Source organism: Pelodiscus sinensis, chromosome 2, assembly GCF_049634645.1.
Source record: "Pelodiscus sinensis isolate JC-2024 chromosome 2, ASM4963464v1, whole genome shotgun sequence".
NCBI lineage: Eukaryota > Metazoa > Chordata > Testudines > Trionychidae > Pelodiscus > Pelodiscus sinensis.
In genome coordinates, this window is record NC_134712.1 from 130540021 (window position 1) to 130564958 (window position 24938).

The following is a 24938-nucleotide window of genomic DNA, read 5'->3' on the forward strand; positions in this document are numbered from 1 at the left end:
CTCTTGTACATTTCAAAGGAGGAATGCTGAAGTGCTGGTCGAGTAGTTGATGCAAATTCCATCAACTACTCAACTAGTACATTAACCGCAATTTAACATCCTTAAAACAAACCGTCTTGCAGTCTGCCAGCAGATAACCTTGATGGGCCCCTGGTTGCCTGTCATTGATTTTAGAGTCTACAGGGGGGTTGTGCAGAATCTCTCTGGCGTAGTTTTAACCCCACTACACAGACAATACAGTTCTTCCCTAAGGAGTTCACACACAGATGTAATTTTTTTAATAAACATAGTTTTTTTAAATAAACATAATCTATGTGGAAGCATGGCCTCTAAAATGGTGGCCCAAGTGTGAAGGGGCATACAAATGTCTATCATATTTGCAATGCCTGCTGCTAAAAAAGCTATGAAAACACCTATTCTCCCTTTCAGGTGACATTATAAAATAACAAATGTTACCTCTTGTGAATATAAACTAACTTGTTTTTCTTATCGATTGGTTGAACAAGAAATAGGATTGAGTGTACTTGTTTGTGCTAAAGTTTTACATCGTTTTGATTTTGTGTGCAGTTATGCAATAGTCTACTTTTTGATTTTGTGTGCAGTTATGTAGTGTGCAGATTTTGTATGCAGTTAAGTCTACGTTTGTAAGTTGCACTTTTGTGATAGAGATCACACTTCAGTACTTGTGTGAGGTAAATTGAAAAATACTTTTACAGTTCAAATATTTGTAATAAAAATATAAAGTAATCACTGTGCACTTGTATTCTGTGCTAATTGAAAATGTAGAAAAACATCTACAATACTTAGTACATTTCAACTCGTATTTTATGTTTGTGGTTTTATGTGTGATTAAAAATGTGATTAATTGCAATTATTTTTAATCAAAATTGTTTGAGTTAATTACATGAGTTAAATGCGATGAATCAACAGTCACACTTTAAACTAAAACTTTCTATTGGCACAACGTTATTTCATAGCAAATGATTGGAAAATATTAAAATAGTGGCTCTGAACCTTTCCAACCTACTTTCAGGAGTCTGTTGTGTTTTGTGTACCTTGAGTTCCATCTAACTTAAAAATACTTGCTTACAAAATCAGACATAAAAATACAAAAGTTTCAGAGGGGTAGCTGAGTTAGTCTATAAGGTGACTCCTTATAGACTCCTCGTCGCTTTTGCAGACTATTTGTTGTTTTTTAAGTTTTTCCTGTTACAGACTAACAGATTTATTGGAGCATAAGCTTTCGTGGGCAAAGACCCACTTCATCAGATGCATGTAGTAGAAATTCCTGAGACAAGCATAAATATACCGGCATAAGAAAAGAGTACCAATCAAGAGTAAGGCTAGTGATAATGAGATCAGATCAGTCCGGGAGGATGCAGAGGTATGAACACTGAGAGGAGAAACTGCTTTTGTAGTTGGCTAGCTATTCACAGTCTTCGTTAATCCTGAAATGATGGTGTCAAATTTGCAGATTAACTGTAGCTCAGCAGTTTCTCTTTGAAGTCTGTTCTTGAAGCTTTTTGTTGCAGGATGGCTACCTTTAAATCTACTACTGTGTGTCCAGGGAGATTGAAGTGTTCTCCAGGTTTTTGTATATTACCATTTCTGATATCTGATATCAGGTATGGTAATATACCCCTCTGATATTTAACATATAGTCTGGTATCACTTTAAAAACTAAAAAAACATGTAGATGGTATCATGAGCTTCCTTCATCTGAAGAAGTTGGCTTTGCCCATAAAAGCTCATGATACCATCTACATGTTTTGTTAGTCTTTAAAGTGCTACCAGACTATTTGTTGTCTTAAATATAGAAGGGTCACAGCACACTATTACTGAATCTGTGCTTATTTTCTCATTTTTACCATATAATTATAAAGTAAAGCAATTGGAATGTAAATACTGTACTTACATTTCAGTGTGTCTGTAGAGCAATATAAACAAGTTAATGTCTGCATGAAATTTCAGTTTGTACTGACTTCACTAGTGATTTTTATGTAGTCTATGTAGACAGTTATCTAAATGAGTTGATGTACCCCCAGAGGACTTCTGTAACCCCTCACTCCAGCGGTACGTGTATCTCTTGTTGAGCACCACACATACAGGGCTCGACAAATACACTCGCCCGCTTGCCCGTGGCGAGTAGATTTTACCAGCTGGCAAGTGCAGGGGCGGACTGGCCCGGTGGGCCATTGTGATGGGCTGGTGGAAGCCCGCACTACGGGCGGTGTGGCCCCATCTAATCTGCCGGCCAGCGGAGGAACAGAGTGCCACTGGGAAGGGGCAAGTATGGCAATTCTCACTGCCGGGCTGCCTGCATGCAGCTCCAGCACGAGGAGGCGGGGCGGGATGTCAGGGCGCTGGCATGATGTGGCCCCTCTGATTTTAAAGAGCCGCGGCAGCTCTGCTCTGGCCACGTGTCCCTGGGAGCTGGCTGTGGCGCACGGCACAGCCAGGGCCCGCCCCACTGGCTCCAGTCCTGCCACGGCCCCAGCCCCCCTTTGTCTCTGCGCCGCCCATTCCCCACGCTGCCCCTGCTCCCTGGACCTCCTGCTCTCCCTCTTCCCTGCGACCCTCTAGCTCTGCGCTGCCCTTACACCCTGCACCCTGCTCCCCACCCCCCCAGCTCTGTGCTGCCCATTCCCTGCACAATCCCTCTGCCCCTCCCATTCCCCACGTCCCATTCTCTGTGCCTCCACCACACCCTGCTCCCTCCGATCCCTGCGTCCCTCTGGCTCTGTGCCTCCCATTCCCCACACCACCCCCATACCTCCCCACTGTTCCCTGCACCCCTCTGGCTCTGTGCTGTCTCTGTACCCTGCTCCCCCTGTGGGTCGGGAGGGAAGGGTCCTTGTCCATAGGGAGGAGCTGGACAGGGCAGGGAAAAGTCTGCTGTGATCCAGCAGCGAGTGAAAGGGAGAGTTCAGCTGAAGCGCCTTTGCCTTTATGGAAAAAAATGAATGAAAATGCTATTTGCTATTTATAGGGCTAAAATGTCGGGACTAAAATGAAAGCAACAAAAAAAAACCCATTGCAAAATGCAAACTGTAAAAGACAACAAAAAAAGGGGAGGTGGCGGCAAAAAACCTAGATCTGGCCCTGGGAGAGGGGGAGGGGCTGGACTGTGGTGAGGAGAGGGGAGGGGAGGGGAGGAGGTCAGGAGAAGAAAAAGAAGGAAGAGGAAGGCACCAAGGGACAGGGGTGCAGGAGAGAAAAATGCCAGGGGACCAAGTGCAGACAATGAGGAAAAAGGCAGGAGGGGAGGTGTCAGTGGGAGGGGGGACAGGGTGATGCTGGGAGAGGAGAAGGTAAGGGCACTGGCGGCTACAGGGGGTAGGAGGAGGTGCTGGGAGAAGGCTTGAAAGAAGGGGTGGGCATGAGGAAGGCGGGGATGGAGCAAGGCATCTGTGAGGACACAGGGGCATGAGGGGAATGGGGGCAGAGGGTGGTGAGGGGGTGGGTATCAGGGAAAAAGAGGGCAGGGACAGTGAGGGAAGAGGGAGGCACCAGGAGGGTGCAGGTGCCAAGGGATTCTGGGGGTGAAGCAGAAGGGCAGACACCTGCAGGGGAAGGACCAGCACCAGAGGGGAGAGGTAGGGCAGGTGTGTAGAGGGAGGGATGAGGAGGGGTAGCTCACATGATCAGAGTGGGGCTACTGGAGAAGTGGGCACAGGGGGGATAGAAGGGCTGGCGGAAGGGGTCAGGTCTCAGGAAGGTTGAGGGCAGTGAGTCAGGACAGCAGAGGAGGGTGAGAGGTTGGGGGGCAGCAGGCACCAGGGGAGCTGATGGAGCAAGGGGAGGAGACATGGCAGCAGAGAGAAAAGGTAGAGGTTTATAAGATATTTATTAATAACTTGGGTGATATTTATGAATAACTTATTAGTAATTACTGTTCTTATTCTTACTAGGAATTTATGTCATTAAAAAAAACACTTCTTGTGGAGGAGGGTGGCGAGTCCCTTTTTTGTCTGGCGAGTAGGGTTTTCCATAATTTGTCGACGTACGTGTGTGTGTGTGTGTGTGTGTGTTTTCCATAATTTGTCGACCTCTGTGTGTGTGTGTGTGTGTGTGTGTGTGTGTGTGTGGTCTCAACCCTGCATACGGTAGTTCCTCAGTGTTATGAACATCAGAGTTACAAACTGACTGCTCAACCACACACCTTGTGTGGAACTGGAAGTGCACAATCAGGCAGCAGCAATGACAAAAACAAACTGTACTTTGTTAAACTATTTTTTTAAAGTTTTGCTTTTTTAAAGGCAGCATTTTTTTTCTTTGTGGTGCAGTTTCAAAGTTGTATTAAGTCTATGATCGATTATAAACCTTTGAAACAATACCCATAATATTTTCTTGAGCATTATGAACATTTTGGCATTACAAACAACCTTCCTCCCCAAGGTGTTCATAACTTCCGACTTATAAACCTCTTGGGGAGGGAGATTGCTTGTAACTCCAAGGCTACGTCTAGACTGGCATGATTTTCCGCAAATGCTTTTAACGGAAAAGTTTTCCCATTAAAAGCATTTGTGGAAAAGAGCATGTAGATTGGCACGGACGCTTTTCCACAAAAGCACTTTTTGCGGAAAAGCGTCCGTGCCAATCTAGATGCGGTTTTGCGCAAGAAAGCGCCTATTGCCATTTTCGCCATCGGGGCTTTTTTGCTCAAAACAGTTTTCAGCTGTCTACACTGGCCCTTTTGCTCAAAAGCATTTCCGGAAAAGGGCTTTTGCCCAAACGGGAGCTGCATAGTATTTGCGCAAGAAGCACTGATTTCGGACAGTAGAACGTCAGTGCTTTTGCACAAAATCAAGCGGCCAGTGTAGACAGCTGGCAGGTTTTTCCACAAAAGCGGCCACTTTTGTGGAAAAACTTGCCAGTCTAGACACAGCCCAAATGTTCATAGCTCTGCGGTTCTATTGTAGTTTAATTTGTACCTTCACTATGGAGATTAGGGATGTTAACAACTAGTTGACTAGTTGCTTCCCTCCCCCCTGCCTTGCTGCCTCTGTCAGAAAGAGGCAGCAAGGTTGGGGGGGAAGAGGAAGAGATGCTTCATAGCGGCAGCGCCACATGGAGCCCAGAACCAGACCCTGAGCTCCACATAGCTCTGCCGCTTTGAGATGCTGCGTGCAGCCTGGGGCCAGCTGGGAGTCCCCAGCTGGCTCCAGGCTGCATGCAGAATTCCCAAGCAGTAGCGCTGCATGTAGTCTGGGGTCCCCAGCTGACCCCAAGCTCCATGTGGTGCTACTGTTTTGAAACACCATGGGGTGCAAGGGGCCTGCAGGGGTATCCCCCACTGGCCCCGTGCTCCCCATAGCCCTTTTGCCTTTGAAATGTAGCAACAGCCCTGGGGTTGTTGCTACACTTCAAAGGTGGAACCGCCTTATCGACTAATCAGATAGTCGATGCAAATTGCATCGACTTTTTGTTTAGTTAGTTAACTGAACTTTTACATCCCTATTAGAGATCATAAAATAGGGAGAAACTAAGCTGGAGAAAAGAGTCTTTGGGTTAAGTTTAGAGGTGAGAGCAACAAGGATGATGGTGTGATGGGTGTCTACTATAGACCAGAAGATCGTGTGTATGAGGTAGAGGAGGCTTTCCTAAGACAACTAACAGAAACTTCCAGATCACCATCCCTGGTTCTAATAGGAGACTTTAATTACCCTGGCATCCCTTGGGAGACTGATACAGCAGTACACAGACTATCAAGTTTTTGGAGAATATTGAGGACAAATTCCTGGTAAAAGTGCTGAAGGAACCTACCAGGGGCCATGCCCAGCTTGACCTGCTGCTCACAAACAGGAAGGAAGGGGAAGTAGATGTGGGTAACAACCTCTGCAGCAATGGTGATAAGATGATTGAATTCAGAATCCTGACCAAAGGAAGAAAGGAGAGCAGCAAAATACAGACTCTGGATTTCAGAAAAGCAGACTTGGCTTCCTCAGGAAACTGATGGGCAGGATCCCTTGGGACCCTAACATGAGTGGGAAAGGAATCCAGGAGACCTGGTTGTATTTTAAAGAAGCCTTCTTGAAGGTGCAGGAACAAACCAACCCGATATGCAGTAAGACAAGCAAATATGGTGGTCGAGAAGCTTGGCTTAACAGTGAATTCTTCTTCAATGGTCCCCGTGGGTGCTCCACTTAGATGCTTCAGCCCCGCTGTGCACAGAGCCCTGGAAATCTTTCAGTAGCAGTCCCCCAGCCGCTGGCGCGTGCTGCTCTACTGCGCAATCACTCAGAATGACAGGCATGCGCCGGCGGCAGTTCCCTCAGTTCCTTCTCCTCCACCACCAGCATCGGTCACACGTAGCACAGTCTTTTCAAAAGCACATGTAGCTTTTGAAAAGAAGAAAAAGAACGTGAGGATTAACAAAAGTGCCACAGAATGTAAACAACAAATGGAGGATGTGCCAGTGCTGCTGCCGCATTCCACTCACCCATGGCATCTTTTTAAAAAAAAAAAAAAAAAAAAAAAAGCCTTTCATGCCAGCACCTTGTGATCTTAAAATGTGAGGACGTGGCGTCTTTATTTTGGCAGTTGGGTATTGCCATTGCCTAGGACAAGACCATCTGAGGAGCTGCTGCCCTGGCTGTTAGAGACTTGCCCCTAGCTCTAAACGGGGCAAGAAACTCACTGCAGCCTGGTTTAATCCCTCCCAGAGACAATTACCTGGGATAGAGGGAAATGGAGCACTCCCTCGGAGGGACGTGCTGGAGAAAGCTGGACTAGGAGCACAGAACAAAACGCACAAGGTCCCACCGCTGATGTTCTGTCACTGAGCGATTAAAGTCCTCCAGGCAAAGAGGCAGATGGTGCTTGTCCCGAACAGGGCACATCAAGCAGGTGAAGGGATCTTGCTTAGAAAGAGCCAATGATTCTGAAGGAAGCACTAAGCCCCTGACCACGCTTCGAGCTCCCCCCCAGAACAATCCTGCAGTACCGCTGGTGAACCTGGTACCGGCAGCGGATAACATAGCAAGATGGCTACATAGCAGCGGAATGCTGCTCCCATGTACACTCACTGTACCATCAGTACCGGTGCGCCCCAAAGTGCCATATATACTGCTGCATCCAGACATGGCACACTGCATAGGGAGGCCACCACTGCCCATGTCAGAGTCAGACATAGTGGTACCATCGGTACCAGGATGCGGTATGGCAATGCGTTCCAGAGCCAGTCCTCACAGTACTGTCTGTAGCAGTGCACCCTAGAGCACCGAATCATAGAAGCATTCAGCTATGGCAGGTTTTACAGGTTGCCATCGCTGCCCCAGTACTGAGATCTGGGTCAGGACAGATCTAGCGATACCAGGGCACAGTGCTGTGCTACGGAAATGAGGAAGACCTCATGATACTGTCGGTACCAGTGCACCCTACAGCGCCGAATGCACAGAGGCATTCAGCAATGGCAGGCTGTATAGGATACCATCACTGTTCCAGTACCAGGATACGTCATGGAGGTGGACCTTGCAGTACTGTTGGTACCATGCTAACTGTTATCTGGTACCAACTCACACCGGGTATATCGGTCCCGTCCTACCATCCACACCAGCCTCTCTCATATCACTGACATTTAGCAGTGACAATGAGAAAATAAGGGGCCAGCATAGAAGCTGTCCCTATGCTGTTCCAGACTTGGCAGGTGACACAGTGTGTACCCCAACAACCCCTACCTCAGTGGCCCTATGGGGACCCATAGGTACCCTGTGGACAGATGCACCTACCACAACCCCTCTGGGTACTAAGAGCTCTGTCGGCCAACCCACGCAGGCGGGGGAGTGCTGACTACTACCTAGGCAAACATGACAGTAAGTTGATGGAGGAAGCAACACAAGATTGCTTATCCCTCCTAATACTTTCAGTGCAATGATGGATTACCATAGTATGCCTTCGCCCTGATTAGAGGGGTGGATATAGAAGGGTTTAAGAACTATTCCACGGGATTGCAGAAACTCTACACATACAACTCCCGGCTGTACAGCAGAGCAAACACACTAAATTGTCTCTGCAGCTGAACGAGACCCCAATGGCTAGGGCCATATTCAGGTCCCTGCCTAGGTACTGGTGACTTCCAAGCGCACAGATAAGTAATGCTATTCATCCTTCACTGTAGGCATTGGTGGTCAAGGCTGATACTCTGAGGGGGAAGCTATAGCAGTGCCCCAGAGTGTAGTTGGGCAACGAGATAAAGAGGAGGGATGCTATTGGGAAGAAGGTATACTCCTTAGCCCCGTCAACCCAGAAAGGCTTTCTTAGCAAATTAGTCACAACAGACACCTGGGACCCTCAATCCCTTTATTCAAGAAGAGATACAGGAACAATGTGAATCACAGGTGATGGATGGGTTTCTGATAACCCGCACAGCATTACATGCAGAGTTGCTCGCTGCAGATACAGTAGCCAGGTCCACGCCGAATGCCGTGCTGCTGCAGAGCATGGCAGGGCCTGCCACTGTCAGGTTGTCCCACAGAGGTACAATCAAACAGCAAGGATCTTCTATTCGAAGGAAAGAGTCTCTTGGTTGAGGCAATGAATGCATCGTCCCACACCCTTAAGGGGTCCAGGGCACTGCTTCGCACGATAGGCATTCAGCTGCCTATGCCAATGAACCTAGAAATAATATGAACCGGATACTGCATACTGTTCACAGCAGTTCCACCAACTCATCCACCCCCTCCCCATCCCTCTTCAGGGACCCCTCTCCGAGAGTATCCTCTCAGAACGGGCATAGCACCACAGGGAGCTAGGCACCATGGAGGAACTATCCAGCCAATACAGACTTCCTCCCTATCAAGAAATAGGGGGTTGGGGTAGAGACCCATCCTGGATCTTCGTGGTCCCAACAGGTGGGTTCAAAACCAGAGGTTCAGGAGGGTTACGTTGGCAGAGGTCAGCCTGGCCAGAGTAGAAATAGAGCATGGCTCTACCCTCAGCCTCCGGGACACATACTTTCATGGGTCAGTTCATCCGTCACACACATGGTTCCTCAGGTGCACCATCAGGTAATATCAATGTCGGTACGGGGTGCTCCCCTTTGGTCTGTAGACAGCACCTAGAATATTCTCCAAAGTCCTTGATGAGGTGGCAGCACACCTATGGAGAAAGCAAATAAACATATGTCCATATCTCAGCGACTCTCTGATCAGGGCACCTATGTATGGGGCATGTAGCAGGTGCTATACCCATTAAGGCAGGTACTTGACACGCTCTGGCTCCTACAGCATGAGGACAAATGTTCCCTCATTTATTATGGAGTGTACAGGAGCGCAGTTGGACAGCACCAGAGTATAGCAGCAATGCCAATCCACTGGGGAAAAGGTTAGGCGATGTCATCACATCAGTACACAGTGGCCCATGCGCTTCAGCATGTACAGGCCTACACCTACTTAGACACATGGCTGCGCACCCGTTGGTAGTCCCATGCACTCGACTACATATGAGGCCCTTCCAGGCCTGGCTCACCTCTGTGTATCAGCACAGATGCCAACCATTCCACAGAGCACCCCATGTACCAGGTCGGGTCAAGGCCACCCTAGACTGGTGGACAGGTATACACAATATATGCAGAGGGACTTCTGTTTCAGCCACCAATGCCGTCCATCATTATCACAACACAAACGCCTCACTTCTGGGATGGGGAGTCTGCATGGGAGAGTGATACCACAGTGACAAGGGTTAGGTCAGGAGTCCAAGCTCCATGCTGATAGGTTGGAGCCTCGGTCCATCAGACAAGTGTGCTCCCAATGGCAGAAGTACGTACAGAACAACAGCAGTGAGCATTATGTCGAACACTGCGGCAACAACATAGGTCATAAACAGACGGGTAGGGGGTGCATGTCGTCATTCACCCTATGTGTGAAAGCAATGGAACGGTGCAGATTGAGACTCACTCCCAAGATCACACCTACTGCAATGCATTTACTGGGCATGTGCAAGGGCAATGTATTAGTGCATGCCCTTGGCAGACAATTCCTGCAGAACCAGGAATGGGCAGTCAATAAATCCATCATGAACAACCCTTCCAAGGAAGAGGGTTATCCAGTCCGGGCAGCGTTTGTGACACACGCCAACTCGAAGTGGCCCTGTACTGTTCCAGGGTAGGTGTTGATCCATGATCCCTTGGGGATGCATTAGCAGTCATCTGTGGCTTCATATTGGCATACGCATTCCAGCTGTATCTCTTACGCAACAGACCATATGGAAACTCACTCAGGAGGCCATACTACACCTCATGAGAGGACGCTGTCTTGTAGAGTTGGAGATATCCTGGTGAACTCTCGGAGACCCACTGCGAGATGGACTTATCTGCAGAACTGGGCCCGATCTCAAGCCTGGAGTTTAGCTCAGGCACAGGATCCACACACAGTGGGGATAGCGGCTGTACTTTAGTATATTCTCCACCTGTGTGGCACAGGACTATCATTTAGTTCTATCAGTTTACAGTAGGTAGCTATATTCGTGGTACGTCCAACCATAATGGGGTACTCTGGTCTCACTAACCATCAGTAAACAGATGCCTTGAAAAGGATACAGAACTTCTATCCACCACGTAGAGACCCAGAACCATTATGGAATTATCTCTAGTGCCGGACTTACTCATGAGATGGCTTTTCATGCCACTCACAACTTGCCCGCTAATTCACCTTCTACTGGGAGTTTCTCTTGTACAGATACCATATGGTAGGAGGGTGGGACGGATAGTAGTATGCATAGCGGACCCACCATACAGGGAATTCCACAAGGACAGAATCATCCACCCAAAATTCCTGCGCAGGATACCTACTGTGTTCCATGGTAATGAACCACTGTTCTCCTCTGTGGGTTTTTCCTGAAACCATATGAGGACAGATATAATGCAGGGCTGCACACTCTGGAAGTTCGCAGGACATTAGCCTTTTACCTTGTAGGTACACGAGATGTCTGGTGTACTCTCACACTGGTCGTGCACAGCCAGGTCCAGAGCATGCCTCGTTTCCAACCAATGAATAGCCAACTGGATTTCTACATGCATACACCTGGCTTACCCTTAGAAACACAGGCAGCAACCAGCTGTCATACGGGCGCATTCCATGACAGCAGTATATACCACAACTGTTCTTCACAGGGGAATAGCCATAATTTGCAGACCTGCAATGTGAGCTTCGGCCACTGCCTTCGCACATCATTCTGCTATTCAGTCCTTTCAGTACTCTGGCACTTGCTTTGGACGTACCATACTATCCAATTGCCAATCCAGCATAACGGAGCACCCACCGCCAAGCAGGAATACTGCTGTGGAGTCACCTAAGTGGCTCACCCACAGGGACCATCCAAAAGAAGGGACAGTTACTCACTTTGTGCAGTAACTGTATTTCTTCAAGATGTGTGCCCATGGTTGCTTCACACCCATCCTCCTCCCCTCTGCTCCGGGCTGACAACTGTCCAACGTAGAGAAAGAATGGAAGGAATTGCTGCCAGTGCATGCCTGTCATTCTGAGCAATTGCGCAATAGCACAACACGCGCCGGTGGCCGGGAGACTGCTACTGAAAGATCTCCAGGGCCATGTGCACAGCAGGGAGCCTAAGTGGACCGCCCACGGGGCCACATCTCGAAGAATTCCAGTTACTGCACAAGGTGAGAAACCATCCCGTCTGTGGTGAACTTAAACGCACAAAGGAAGCTTACAAGAAGTGGAAAATTGGACAGATGATTATGGAAGAGTATAAATATATTTTTTGAGTATGCAGAAAGACCAAAGTGCAACTAGAGTTGCAGCTAGCAAGGAATGTGAGTGGTCCCTGTGGGTGCTCCATTCTTGGTGTCAGATCCCATCCTGGCGGCTCAGAGAACTGTCATAGCCGTGCTCCGCTGGACCGTGCATGCACGGCTTCTCTGCAGTGCCATTCGCGCCTTTGATCAGCCACACACGGTCTGGCACCCGCTCAGTTCCTCTCAACCACCTCCAGTGACGGACTAAGCTCCCTTTGCTCTTCTAGTCTTTCTCTTGGGAAAAACTAAAAATCATTCTCTATCTGTAAATAGTTTAGAAGTTCCTTGTTAGTCGTGTTCTTGTTCTACAGTTATCTCTTGTTCAAAAAAATTTTTTTCTTCAGAACTACATAGGAAGCCGCTGCGGCTAATCATTTTAAAAAACAACAACAAAAACAGGCAGCGGAAGACGGGGACTAAGGGGAACGTCAGCACTCAGCTACCTTTACCAGCCCTTGAGAATGCCGGGGTCTCCCAGTTTTGAAAAGTGTTCACTCTGCTGTGAAGCCATGCCGGCTTCTGACGGCCATGATGCTTGTATTGGGTGCCTGGGCGAATCACATGTCCCTCAGAAGTGCACCCACTGTTGCAAGTTCATGACAAGAGCTCGGAGGGAGCAGGAAATGAGATTGAAAATGTTAATGTTTGGGAAGGCATTGCAACCTGACAGCATGCCTGCCTCAGCCGTTACCAAGCACTCTGACCATAAGTGCAGAGCGGCTTCTCTCGGGGCGGCCATTTCAAAGAGGACCAAGCCGTCTCCAATGCACTGCCTCCCGCCAGCATCTTCAAAAAAGCCAGGAGCCTCTAACGTGACCAACGCAGGGTCCCAACACTCTGCAGGCTCTTGCACAAGGGGGTCACCAGAGCTCGAGCCACATCGGCACCAACAGCACCAGTGGCGCAACTGATGAGCCAATCAGCACCGGCTTCAGCGGCACCGACCCCTGCGGCACCGGACATTGCTGCGCCACCATCGACACCGGCAGCAACATCGGCATAGGGCATACTGCCAGCACTGGCAACACCACCGCCGGAGCTAATCTCCTCGGCACCGGGCTGCCCTCAGTCAGCACCGAGCTCCCCAGTTGCCATGGAAACAGAGTGCTTCAGCACCTAGGAAACCACTGGCAAAAACTCATGCAAGGGAGAGGTCTGTCTCTACATTTTTTTCTCCAGGACCATCCCCCTCTCTGCCAAGGCATCAGCAGTACCATGGGTGTATTGTCTCTCTTGTCCATGTAACATACAGGCGACGCAATTATAGACAAAGTGTATCTAGAAGCACGACGGTCCCACTCATGCTCTCGCACACCTGGATGATCATCAAGGCACGGATCTACTAGATGCTCTCCATGCAGTGTTTATTACGTATGTCACAGTAGTGCACAGTTCTCATGTCACTCCTCCCCGACATGCTCAGAACAGTACTATGGGCACCATCGTAAGTCCTACGATTGTCCTCATCATAACCACACTCCACTGTCTTATAAGGGATCTTCCTGCAACTGTCAATCACCGAGTGTGCAATACTTACCTCAGGAATCACAACAGTTACACTCACCTCCTCCATCGAAGAGTCCAACCATCCAGCATGACCAATCCAAACCGGAAGAGGGGGCAGCTGTCTGAAGCAGAAGACCCTAAGATGGAAACTTCTCCAACTGACTGTTCCTCTTCATCACCGGATGAGGCGATATTCCCAGACGACATCTCTCCACTGGATGACCTGAAGCAATTTTAGGACCTGTTCAAGAGGGTAGCAAGCACTCAAGAAATACAGTTGGGAGACATCCCGATTAAAAAACACCGCCTCCTAAAGAATCTGCGCCCACAACAGCGTGCGAACATCGCCTTACCGATTGACGAGGCAATTATGGAAGTGGCGGACGAGATATGGCAGACCCCAACATCGGCTACACCTACAAGTAAAAAGACCGATACAAAATACTTTGTATCAGCTAAGGGGTTGGATTTTCTAGTCAGTCAACCCCAACCTAACTCGATCGTAGTTGACACGGCGCAACGTAGAGCTAAAGCGCCGCAGTACAGAAACACACTTCCAGATAAGGACAATAAAAAATTAGATATATTTGGTAGAAAGATTTATTCTTCGGCCACACTACTGTTACGTATTGCAAATTATTCGGCTCATCTATCGCACCATAATTTAGATAATTATTCAAAACTAGCCGAATTATTACATCATCTCCCAGATACTAAGAAACCACTGCTGAAGGCAATAGTGCAAGAAGGGTATGCATCATGTAGTACTGCACTGCAGATTGCCATGGATGTGGCTGACACAGCTGCATGAGCCACTGCTACGGGTATTGTCATGAGAAGATCGTCATGGCTTTCTCTGCAGGAGCCCCAAGAGAGCTCCAAAGCAAGGTCGAGATCTACCCTTTGAGAAGCATAAGCTCTTCGCTGCCAACACCGACGAAGTCCTTCATTCGGGCAAAGATTCTCAGACCACTCTAGGTACACGAGGGATGTACACGCCTCCCTTTAGGTGTAGACGCTACTACACTTATTAACAAAGGTACGATTACAGTTTCCAAAGGCAACAGTCTTGTGCCCTAGAAAATCTGCGTCTCTGACGATGCCCTCAATGAAAGCGGCCCCAACAAAACCGTTCATCCAATCAATTGTCCAACCACAGTCCAAGCACAGTTTCCATAATCAACACAGAAAACAAATCTTTCCATCTTTCACCATTGTCTGAGCTCATATCACCACCATTGGTCCAACATCACTTCAGACAAATGGGTACTAGAAGTTATGGAGTCCGGTCTCTCCATCCCCTTTGTCTCCATTCCCCTTACTACTCCACCTACCCTGTCCCTTTTCAGGGACCCCTCTCACAAGCAGCCGCTATGGCAAGAAGTTCAGCGCCTGCTCACTATCGGGGCAATAGAGAGAGTGCCCAAGCAGTTTGGGGGAAAAAGGTTTTTACGCCCGATACTTTCTCACCCCAAAGATGACAGGAGGATGGAGACCTATCTTGGACCTTCGCAAATTAAATCTCTACCTTCGAAAGCATCGTTCCAAGATGGTGACCTTAACAACTATTATTCCGTCGTTGAACAAAGGCTGGTTTGCAGTCCTCGACTTGCAAGACGCTTATTTTCATATTGCTATTCATGTGGCACACAGATGCTTTCTCCGATTCCAGCTGGGAGATAAGCATTTCCAGTACAGGATACTACTCTTCGGCCTGGCGTGTGCCCTCAGGGTTATCACCAAAACTTTAGCGGTAGTAGCGGCCCACTTACGCACCACAGCGGAGATGATATTCTCTTATTTAGAGGATTTCCTCATCGGGGGCCACACGTATATGGAGGCATGTCAGATGGTAGCAACAGCGTCCATTGTATATGGGCCTTCTCATAAATGCAAAAAAATCATCACCGGTACCGTCTCAGGATCTGATCTTTATAGGGGCACGACTTGACTCAATTGCGGCACGTGTTTACTTACTGAGGGAACGTTTTGCAGCAATCCAGGATCTTGTACACACCTTGACGCACGCTCCAATGATTCCCACACACATTTGCTTACAGCTAATGGGCCACATGGCTGCCTCCACCATCGTGGTACAAAACGCAAGGTTACATTTTCGCTGCCTCCAACATTGGTTAGCCACGATTTACATTTCAGCGAAGCACAGCATTCACAGACCAGTAGTGCTACCGCAGTACGTACAAGAGTCTCTTCAGAGCTGGACTGAGCCAAACAATCTCTTGGTGGGCATCCCGTTCCATCGCCCAAAACCTACAAAGCAAATAACCACAGATGCTTCCCTTACCACCTGGGGAGCACACATGGGGAACCTTATGGTCCAAGGTCGCTGGTCTACACAGGAAATGCTGTTACATATCAATGTACTCGAGCTACGGGCAGTATGCCATGCTTGCAAACATTTTCAGTCCCAGATAAGGAATACAACGACCAGAGTCCTAACAGACAACATTGCAACCATGTTTTATATCAGCAGGCAGGGGGGTGCCCAATCTCGTTCTCTTTGTGCGGAGAGCATCCGGTTACGGTTCTAACAGCCTCCTATCTTTCAAGGGCTGACAACTCTATAGCAGACTCACTCAACAGGCGATTTCCCCATGATCACGAATGGGAGATCCGCACGGACATTCTGAATCGTATATTTTCCGGGTGGGGATTTCCAACAATAGACTTATTTGCAATGGAATACAACACGAAATGTCCCACCTATTGTTCCAGAGCAGGAATAGGACGTCACTCATTGGGGGATGCTTTCCTTCTCCATTGGGGAAGGTCGCTGTTAAACGCCTTTCCCCCAGTGGTTCTAATGCCCAAGATCCTCGAGAAGATCAATATGGAAGCAGCTTGAGTAATCCTTATAGCCCCAGCATGGGCTCGCCAACCTTGGTATTCAATGGTATATCAGATGTCGGTAAGGGCACCATATTCCCTGTTGCTCCTCCTGAATCTTCTGACCCAGGACAGTGGATCACTGAGCCACCCGAGATCCTGCACCTCACTGCAGGAATGTTGGTTGGTTCAACGATACCAAACAACTCTGTTCACAACGGGTCAAGCAAGTGTTAATGCACAGTAGAAAAGATTCTACACGAGCAACGTATACAGCTAAATGGGCCAGATTCCGGGCATGGTGTGCGAGCAATAATCTAGACCCCCACTCTGCAACCTTATCTCATATGTTGGATTACATCCTACGGCTCCATGACAACGGGCTGGCAATAGCCTCCTTATGGGTGCATTTAGCAGCAATTAGCGCTTTTCACCGTATGGACGAGTGGGTCTCCTTATCCGCTCACCCCACTACAAAAAGGTTTCTGAAAAGGCTCACAAACCTCAATCCACCTTGGAGGCTGCCTCCGCCCTCGTGGAACTTGGACCTAGTTTTGGAGACTTTGATTCGCCCTCCCTTTGAACCCCTAGCCACAATTCCATTACACATACTTTTCGTCAAGCTTTTGTTTCTTCTAGCCCTTACCTCAGCTCGTAGAGTAAGTGAGATAGTGGCCTTCATGGCTTCATCCCCTTATACAATTTTTACTAAAGAATCAATAATGCTGAGATCCCACCCAACGTTTATTCCAAAGGTCTCTTCTGATTTTCACATCAATGAACCGGTTGCCCTTCCATGCTTCTTCCCTAAACCTCATACTTCAATGCAAGAAGCAACGCTGCACACACTCGATGTAAGGAGAGCTTTGGTGTTTTACATCGACAGAATGCGGGACTTTAGGAAAACGGACCACTTGATAGTGTTATTAGTGGACTATTCAAAAGGTCAACCATTGACTTCTCAGTGCATTTTGAAACTGATAGTTTCATGCATAACTATGTAACAAACCTTTACTGAATCCACTTAAGGCCCATTCCACCAGAGCGGTGTCAACTACTACAGCCTTTCTAAGAGAAGTCCCATTTCGTGACATTTGCAGAGCAGCAACCTGGTCCTCTAATGGCACCATTATGAAGAACTATGCTGCAGATGATCATTTTGCTTCAGACTCTGCAGTGGCTAGGGCAGTACTGAATTGTAATCACAATCTTTAATTCCGGAGCCCTCCGGAAGTTTGGGTACTGCTCCGAATTCACCAAGAATGGAGCACCCACGGGGACCACTCGAAGAAGAAGTTACTCACCCTCTGAAGTAACGATTGTTCTTCGAGATGTGTCCCCATGGGTGCTCCATGACCCGCCCTCCTCCCCGCTCTGGAATTGTTTTTTTCTCTTTCAGATGAGCGGGTGAGAGGAACTGAGCGGGTGCCGGACCGCGCACGGCTGATCAAAGGCACGAACGACGCTGCAGAGAAGCCGCGCATATGTGGTCCGGCGGAGTATGGCTATGAAAGTTCTCTGAGCCGTGGCGCGGGGATGGGTCCTGACACCAAGAGTGGAGCACCCACAGGGACACATCTCAAAGAACATTTGTTACTTCACAGGGTGAGTAACTTCTTCTTTCTACAGGCATGTTAGCAATAAGACGGTTCTCTGGGAAGGTATGGGACCCTTATTGAATGAGGGAGGTAAGCTAGTGACAGATGATGTGAGAAAAGCTGAAGTACTCAATGCTTTTTTTGCCTCTGTCTTCACAGACAAGGTCAGCTTCCAGACTGCTGCACTGGGCAGCAGAGTATGGGAAGGAGGTGGGCAGCCTTCAGTGGAGAAAGAACACATTAAGAACTATTTAGAAAAGCTGGACATACTCAAATCCAAGGGTGCTGGACCTGATGCATCTGAGGGTGCTGAGTGAGTTGTCCAGTCTGATTGCAGAGCCATTGGACATTATCTTTGAAAACTCATGGCGATTGTGGAAGGCCCCAGACTATTGGAAAAAGGTAAGTATTGTGTCCATCTACAAAAAACAAAAGGAGCAGAATCCAGGAAAGTACACATCAGTCAACCTCACCTCAGTCCCTGGAATAAACATGGAGAGGTTCCTCAAGGAATCCATTGTGAAGCTCATGGAAGAGAGGAAAATCATCACGAAAGATCAACATGGATTCACCAAGGGCAAGTTATGCCTGATGAACCTGATAACCTTCTATGACAACGTAACTAGTTCTGTGGATATGGGAAAGACAATGGATGTGATACACCTAGAATCATAGAACCATAGAGCTGGAAGAGACCTCAGAAGGTCATAAAGTCCACCCCCTGCACTAGGCAGGACCAGTCCCAACTAAATCAACCCGGCCAGGGCTTTGTAAAGCCGAGACTTAAACACCTCTAGGGATGGAAACTCCCCTACTTCCCTAGTGCTTCACTACCCTCTTAGTGAAATAGTTTTTCCTAATATCCAACCTGGACCTCTCCCACCACAACTTGAAACCATTGCTCCTTGTTCTGCCATCTGTCACTACTGAGAACAGCCTCTCTCCATCCTCTTTGGAACCTCCCTTCAGGAAGTTGAAGGATGTTATCAGATTCCCCCTCACTCTTTGCTTCTGCAAACTAAACAGACCCAACTTCCTCAGCCTCTCCTCATAAGTCTCTGCCTTCCGGTTTCTTCCTTGTGAGATCCCTTCCAAAGCATTCAGCACTGTAGAGCCTTTGGAGAGAGCCTGAAAGCGATTACTTACCTCTATAGCATTGGGGGATTCCCACGCTGGCCTTTTTCCCCTTCTAGAAGTATTTTTCCCCTTCTAGAAATTTGCACCTTGACTTGAGGAAAGCTTTTGATATGGTCTCCCACAATATTCTTGCCAGCAAGTTAAGGGAGTATGAATTGGATAAGTGGATTGTGGATAGAAAGCTGGCTAGATGGTTGGGCTCAGCAATTAGTGATCATCAGCTCGATGTCTGCTTGATGGTCAGTATCAATCGGAGTGCCCAAAGGGTCACTTCTCGCTCTGGTTTTGTTCAACATTTCTATTAATGACCAGGAAGAGGAAATGGATTGCACCCTCAACACGTTAGCACATGATACTATGCTATAGGGAGAGGTAAATACACTGGAGATTAGAAATAGGGTGGCCTAGACAATTGGAGGATTGGGCCAAAAGAAATCTGATGTGGGTTCAACAAGAACAAGTGCCCAGTCCTCCACTTGGGACAGAAGACTCTCAAGCACTGCTACAGGCTGGGGACTGACTGGCTAAGTAGCAGTTTGGCAGAAAACAACCTTGAGATTACAGTGGATGAAAAGCTGGATAAGAGTCAACAGTGTGCCCTTGTATTCAATAAAGCTAACAGCGTATTGGGGTGCATTGGTAGGAACACTACCAGCAGATCCAGGAAAGTGATTATTCCCCTTTATTCAGCACTGTGAAGCCGCATCTGGAGTATTGTGTCCAATTCTGAGCCCCCCACTACAGAAAGGATGTGGATGCATTGGAGAAGGTCCAGCAGAGGGCAACTGAAATGATTAGGGGGCTGGAGCACATGGCATATGAGGAGAGGCTGAGGGATTTGGACTTTTTTAGTTTACAGAAGAGAAGAGTGAGGGAGTTTTTGATAGCAGCCTTCAACTACTCTAAGGGGCGTTCCACAGAGGATGGAGGGAGGCTGTTCTCAGTGATGAGATATGACAGAATGAAGAGCAATGGTTTCAAGTTGCAGTGAAGGAGGTCTAGGTTGGATATTAGGAAAAATTATTTCACTCTGAGGCTGATGAAGCAATGGAATGGGTTACCTAGAAAGGTGGTGGAATCTCCATCCCTAGAGGTTTTTAAGTCCTGGCTTGACAAAGCCCTTGTTGGGATGATCTAATTGGGATTGGTCCTGCTTTTAGCAGGGGGTTTATCTCGATGGCCTCCTACAGTCTATTCCAATCCTGTGATTTTATGATTCTGAGTGAGTGGATTGTGGCAGACCTGCCAGAAGATACCAAGGATCAGGGGAAAGTATGGTAAATGACTCATATCAAACTATAATGTTTCTGCATACCCCTGAATAACCATCTCCAGGGGAGCTGTTTCTTTCTTTATTGGATCAGAAGATAAAAGGTAAGGACCTTAGGTTTCATGGAAATCTGCAGGATATCTGCATTAATGAAGCAGTGAGCTACACCTGAGTCAGTTAGGGTAAGATGGGATTTTGTAGGAGCACCCCAGGTATGTGCAATTGAACTGACAACTAGAAGAGGAAGCCCTTGGGTAGGATTATGAGTGCATTCCAGACAAAACTGAAATGTGAGGGGGCTCTTCTCCCTGACTCCTTGAAGTTCATAAAGGGCAGAAATGGAGTGACCTGATTCATCAAAGCAGAAGCACAGTACCTGGACTGCACAGTTGCGAGGAATCAATTTTTTCCTCTTTGTTCCTGTAACTGATTGTCTATATAGATGACAAGATCCATGAAGGTAACCCAGAATCATGGGAATGTCTACCTAGGCTAATTTGTCCTTAAATTTGTCTCTTAGGCTATGTCTAGACTGCAGGCTTCTTTCGAAAGAGGCTCTTTCGAAAGCCTCTTTCGAAAGATCGCGTCTAGACTGCAGGCGGATCTTTCGAAAGAGAAATCCGCTTTTTCGAAAGAGAGCACCCAGTGAGTCTGGATGCTCTCTTTCGAAGACGGCCTCTTTACATTGAAGAACGCCTTCTTTCGAAAGAGGAACTTTCGAAAGAAGGCGTTCTTCCTCGTGAAATGAGGTTTACCGCCATCGAAAGAAAAGCCGCGTTCTTTCGAAATAATTTCGAAAGAACGCGGCTTGAGTCTGGACGCAGGGGAAGTTTTTTCGGGAAAAGGCTACTTTTCCCGAAAAAACCCCTGAGTCTGGACACGGCCTTAGATATTCATTCTGGTGGTGCCTATCTGCTGCCTTGTTCTAGTCTGTGTCCTACATGAGATGGATAAATTGTGCAGCATAGGAGACTACTGTTCCCTGTCAGAGCTTCCTTGATGTAGCCTCTGCTGTTCTTGGTGTGGAACTTCAAAGAATACTGACATACTTTGAAGGAAGACCTTCCAGTTGGACAGTACTGGATTATCATACTCCAAGACAGAAGAGGCAGAGTGTAAGGCAAGGCCACACAACTACACTAGTATTTAGAGGGAGAAAAGACTGTTGAGAGTCTATGGGTTCAATTTAGAGGTAGAAGCAACAGCAGTGATGTTGTGGTTGGGGTCTGCTATAGACCACCGGATTAGGTGGATGAGGTAGAAGAGGCTTTCTTTGGACAACTGAGAGAAGCTTCCAGATCATAGGCCCTGGTTCTCATGGGGGACTTGAATCACCCTGACATCTGTTTGGAGACCAATACAGCAGTACACAGACAATCCAAGAAGTTTTTGGAGAATGTTGGGGATAACTCCTTGGTAGAAGTGCTGAAGGAACCAACCAGGGGCCATGCCTGTCCTGCTGCTCACAAACAGGGAGGAACTAGTAGGGGAAGTAGAGGTGGGTGACAACCTGGGAAGCAGTGATCATGAGATCGTAGATTTCAGGATCCTGACCAAAGGAAGAAAGGATAGTAACAAAATACACACCTTGGACTTCAGAAGAGCAGACTTTGACTTCCTCAGAGAACTGATGGGCAGGATTCTCTGTGATGCTTACATGAAGGGGAAAGGAGTCCAGGAGAGCTGGCAGTATTTTAAAGAAACCTTATTGAGGGCACTGGAATAAACCATCCCGATGGGCAGCAAGAAAAGCAAATATGTTAGGCAACCAGGTTGGCTTACCGGGGACGTCCTTGATGAACTTACACACAAAAAGGGAGCTTACAAGAAGTGGAAGTTTGGACAGATGACTAGGGGGGAGTATAAATATATTGCTCGAGAATACATGGGAGTTATCAGGACGGCGAAAGCGCAATTGGAATTGCAGCTGGCAAGGGATGTGAAAGGATAACAAGAAAGGTTTCTACAGGCATGTTAGCAATAAGAGGTTGATCAGAGAGGGTGTGGGGCCCTTATTGGAGGAGGGAGGTAATCTAGTGATAGATGATGTGGAAAAAACTGAAATACTGAATTCTTTCTTTGTCTCTCTTCACAGACAAGGTCAGCTCCCAGACAAATGCACTAGGCAACGCGGCATGGGAAGGAGGTGGACAGCCCTTGGTAGGGAAAGAACAAGTTAGGAACTGTTTAGAAAAGCTAAATATACACAAATCCATGGGTCCGGATTTAATGCATCCGAGGATACTGAGGGAATTGGCAAGTGTCATTGCGGAGCCTTTGGCTATTATCTTTGAAAACTCGTGGAGATTGGGAGAATTCCCGGATGATTGGAGAAAAGCAAATGTAGTGCCTATCTTTAAAAAAGGGAAGAAGGACAATCCAGGGAACTACAGACCAGTCAGCCTTACCTCAGCTCCAGGAAAAAATATGGAGGGGGTCCTCAAGGAATCCATTTTGAAGCACTTGGAAGAGGGGAAAGTGATCAGGAATAGTCAACATGGATTCACGAAGGGCAAGTAGTGCCTGACCAATTTGATTAGCTTCTATAATGAGATAACTGGCTCTGTAGATATGAGAGAGTCAGTGGATGTGATATACCTTGACTTTAGCAAAGCTTTTGATACAGTCTCCTGCAATATTCTTGCCAGCAAGTTAAGGCTAGACTGTTGGGCCCAATGGGTAGTGATCAATGGCTCAATGTCAGGTTGGCGGTCGGTTTTTAGCGGAGTGCCCCAAAGATCAGTTCTAGGGACAGTTTTGTTCAACATTTTTATTAATGACCTGTATGAGGGGATGGATTGCACCCTCAGCAAGTTTGCGAATGACACTAAGTTAGAGGTTGAGGTAGATACACTAGAGGGCAGGGTTAGGGTCCAGAGTGACTTGGACAGTTTAGAGGATTGGGCTACAAGAAATCTGATGAGGTTCAACAAGGACAAGTGTAGAGTCCTGCACTTGGGACGGAAGAATCCCAAGCATTGTTACAGGCTGGGGGACCGAATGGCTAAGTAGCAGTTCTGCAGAAAAGGCCCTGGAGATTACAGTGGATGAGACGCTGGATGAGAGTCAACAGTGTGCCCTTGTAGCCAAGGCTAATGACACATCCAGAGATGTGATTATTCCCTTTTATTCGGCTCTAGTGAGACCACATCTAGAATATTGTGTCCAGTTCTGGGCCCCCCACTATAGAAAGTATGTGGACGCATTGGAGAGGGTCCAGCGGAGGGCAACCGAAATGATTAGGGGGCTGGAGCGCATGACCTATGAGGAGAGACTGAGGGATTTGGGTTTGTTTAGTCTGCAGAAGAGAAGAGTGTATGGGGGGTATGGATAGCAGCCTTCAACTTCCTGAAGGGAGGTTCCAAAGAGGATGGAGAAAGGCTGTTCACAGTGGTGACGGATGGCAGACCCAGCAGCAATGGTCTCACGTTACCATGGGAGAGGTCTAGGTTGGATTTTAGGAAAAACTATTTCATTAGGAGGGTGGTGAAGCACTGGAATGGGTTGCTAGGGAGGTGGTGGAATCTCCATCCCTAGAGGTTTTTAAGTCTTGGCTTGACAAAGCCCTGGCTGGGTTGATTTAATTGGGATTGGTCCTGCCTTAGGCAGGGGGTTTGACTTGTTAACCACCTGAGGTCTCTTCCAGCTCTGTGATTCTGTGATTCTAACTTTGGAAGCACCGGGGGCCACAATGATACTCACAGCACATGCCGATGGCCGCAACTTAATTGTGGTTGCATTTACATGCAAAAATATATGCAAACAGCTTCTTTCACACTGACGGGCATGACTACAAAGATTAAGGCAGGACTACGCAACACGCAGGCCCCATGTAAGTCAGTTCTGCTAATATTAATAAAATGCAACATTTACCCGATTTCCATGCATATGACAGCGCTTTTCATGAGCAATGTGTGGAATAAAATGTAACCCCCTTTTCCCTCCCCAGGTTACTTGGGAGCAGGTCACACTCACAGGTGTGCCTGGGTGCCTGATGGTTTTAACATAAAAGGAGATCCTGAGTACCCCAGTGGTGGTCATGATTAATTGGGAAACCCTATCCACCCCATTGCTGTTGTCCCTTGCTCATAAAGAACATATAATGGCTATGCCTCCACCTGGCTGGCCCTGTAACACACCTACTGGTGTACCTTGGGAACCTCCAGGAATAAACTTATTCCAACAATAAACTGGATCTAACTCCAGAACAACAATTACAAATCATAAATAATATACATCTAATAGATTGCATTAGAATGAACAACCTTTACTTAACTTAAAGAAACAGGATTGAACAAATTAACAGTGAATCACATTAATTAACAAAGTACACCGAAGTAAAAGGAACTTATCTAGCTGCCATTTGCACTGCTAATATTTATCCCACCCCAGAGTGTGCACACCCCTGGACTCAGAGTCCAGGACTCTTGCTTGCGTGGGTGCGCTTGAAGAACTGCAGCTGTAATGGAGATTCTCTGTAAGTATGTGGGTCCAAGCTGTGCAGCAGCTCTGGTTCACTGGGTTGGCCAGGCATCTCTGCCTCTCTTCAAACCCAGAGTTAGTTTATATCTCTGAGATCGGTCCCAGGCAGCATTTTCCCAAAGATGTCCAGTTACTCACAGTCTCCTGTGTGCTGGATGCAGAGTAGCTTCTAGCCACAAGTACAGCCAAAGGGCCTCCCCTCTAGGGCAATCAGAAGCAGCCTGCTAGATCTTAGTTCCAAAGGCTTACTGTCCCAGTCTGTAACTGCAACATAACAGCTTCTGAACTGGATCAAACTCCTCCACAGCAGCCTGGCTCCTTTTCTGCTCCATAAACAGAGGGA

At 47.6% G+C, this 24938-nt stretch overlaps 1 protein-coding gene across 2 annotated transcripts in view; it reads left to right on the forward strand.

Annotated features, from left to right (window-relative positions):
* RETREG1 (reticulophagy regulator 1) overlaps positions 1-24938 on the forward strand; it is a 139046-nt gene that overhangs the window by 12580 nt on the left and 101528 nt on the right. Inside the window, exon 1 of one of the 2 annotated variants that reach the window (XM_014579878.3) lies at positions 22903-23945. The exons of the other annotated variant lie outside the window; for it this stretch is intronic. Coding sequence (XP_014435364.1) covers positions 23944-23945 — 2 coding nt within the window. The 5' untranslated portion in view covers positions 22903-23943. Of the gene's footprint in view, positions 1-22902; positions 23946-24938 lie in introns of those variants that run through there. 2 annotated transcript variants of the gene reach the window in all.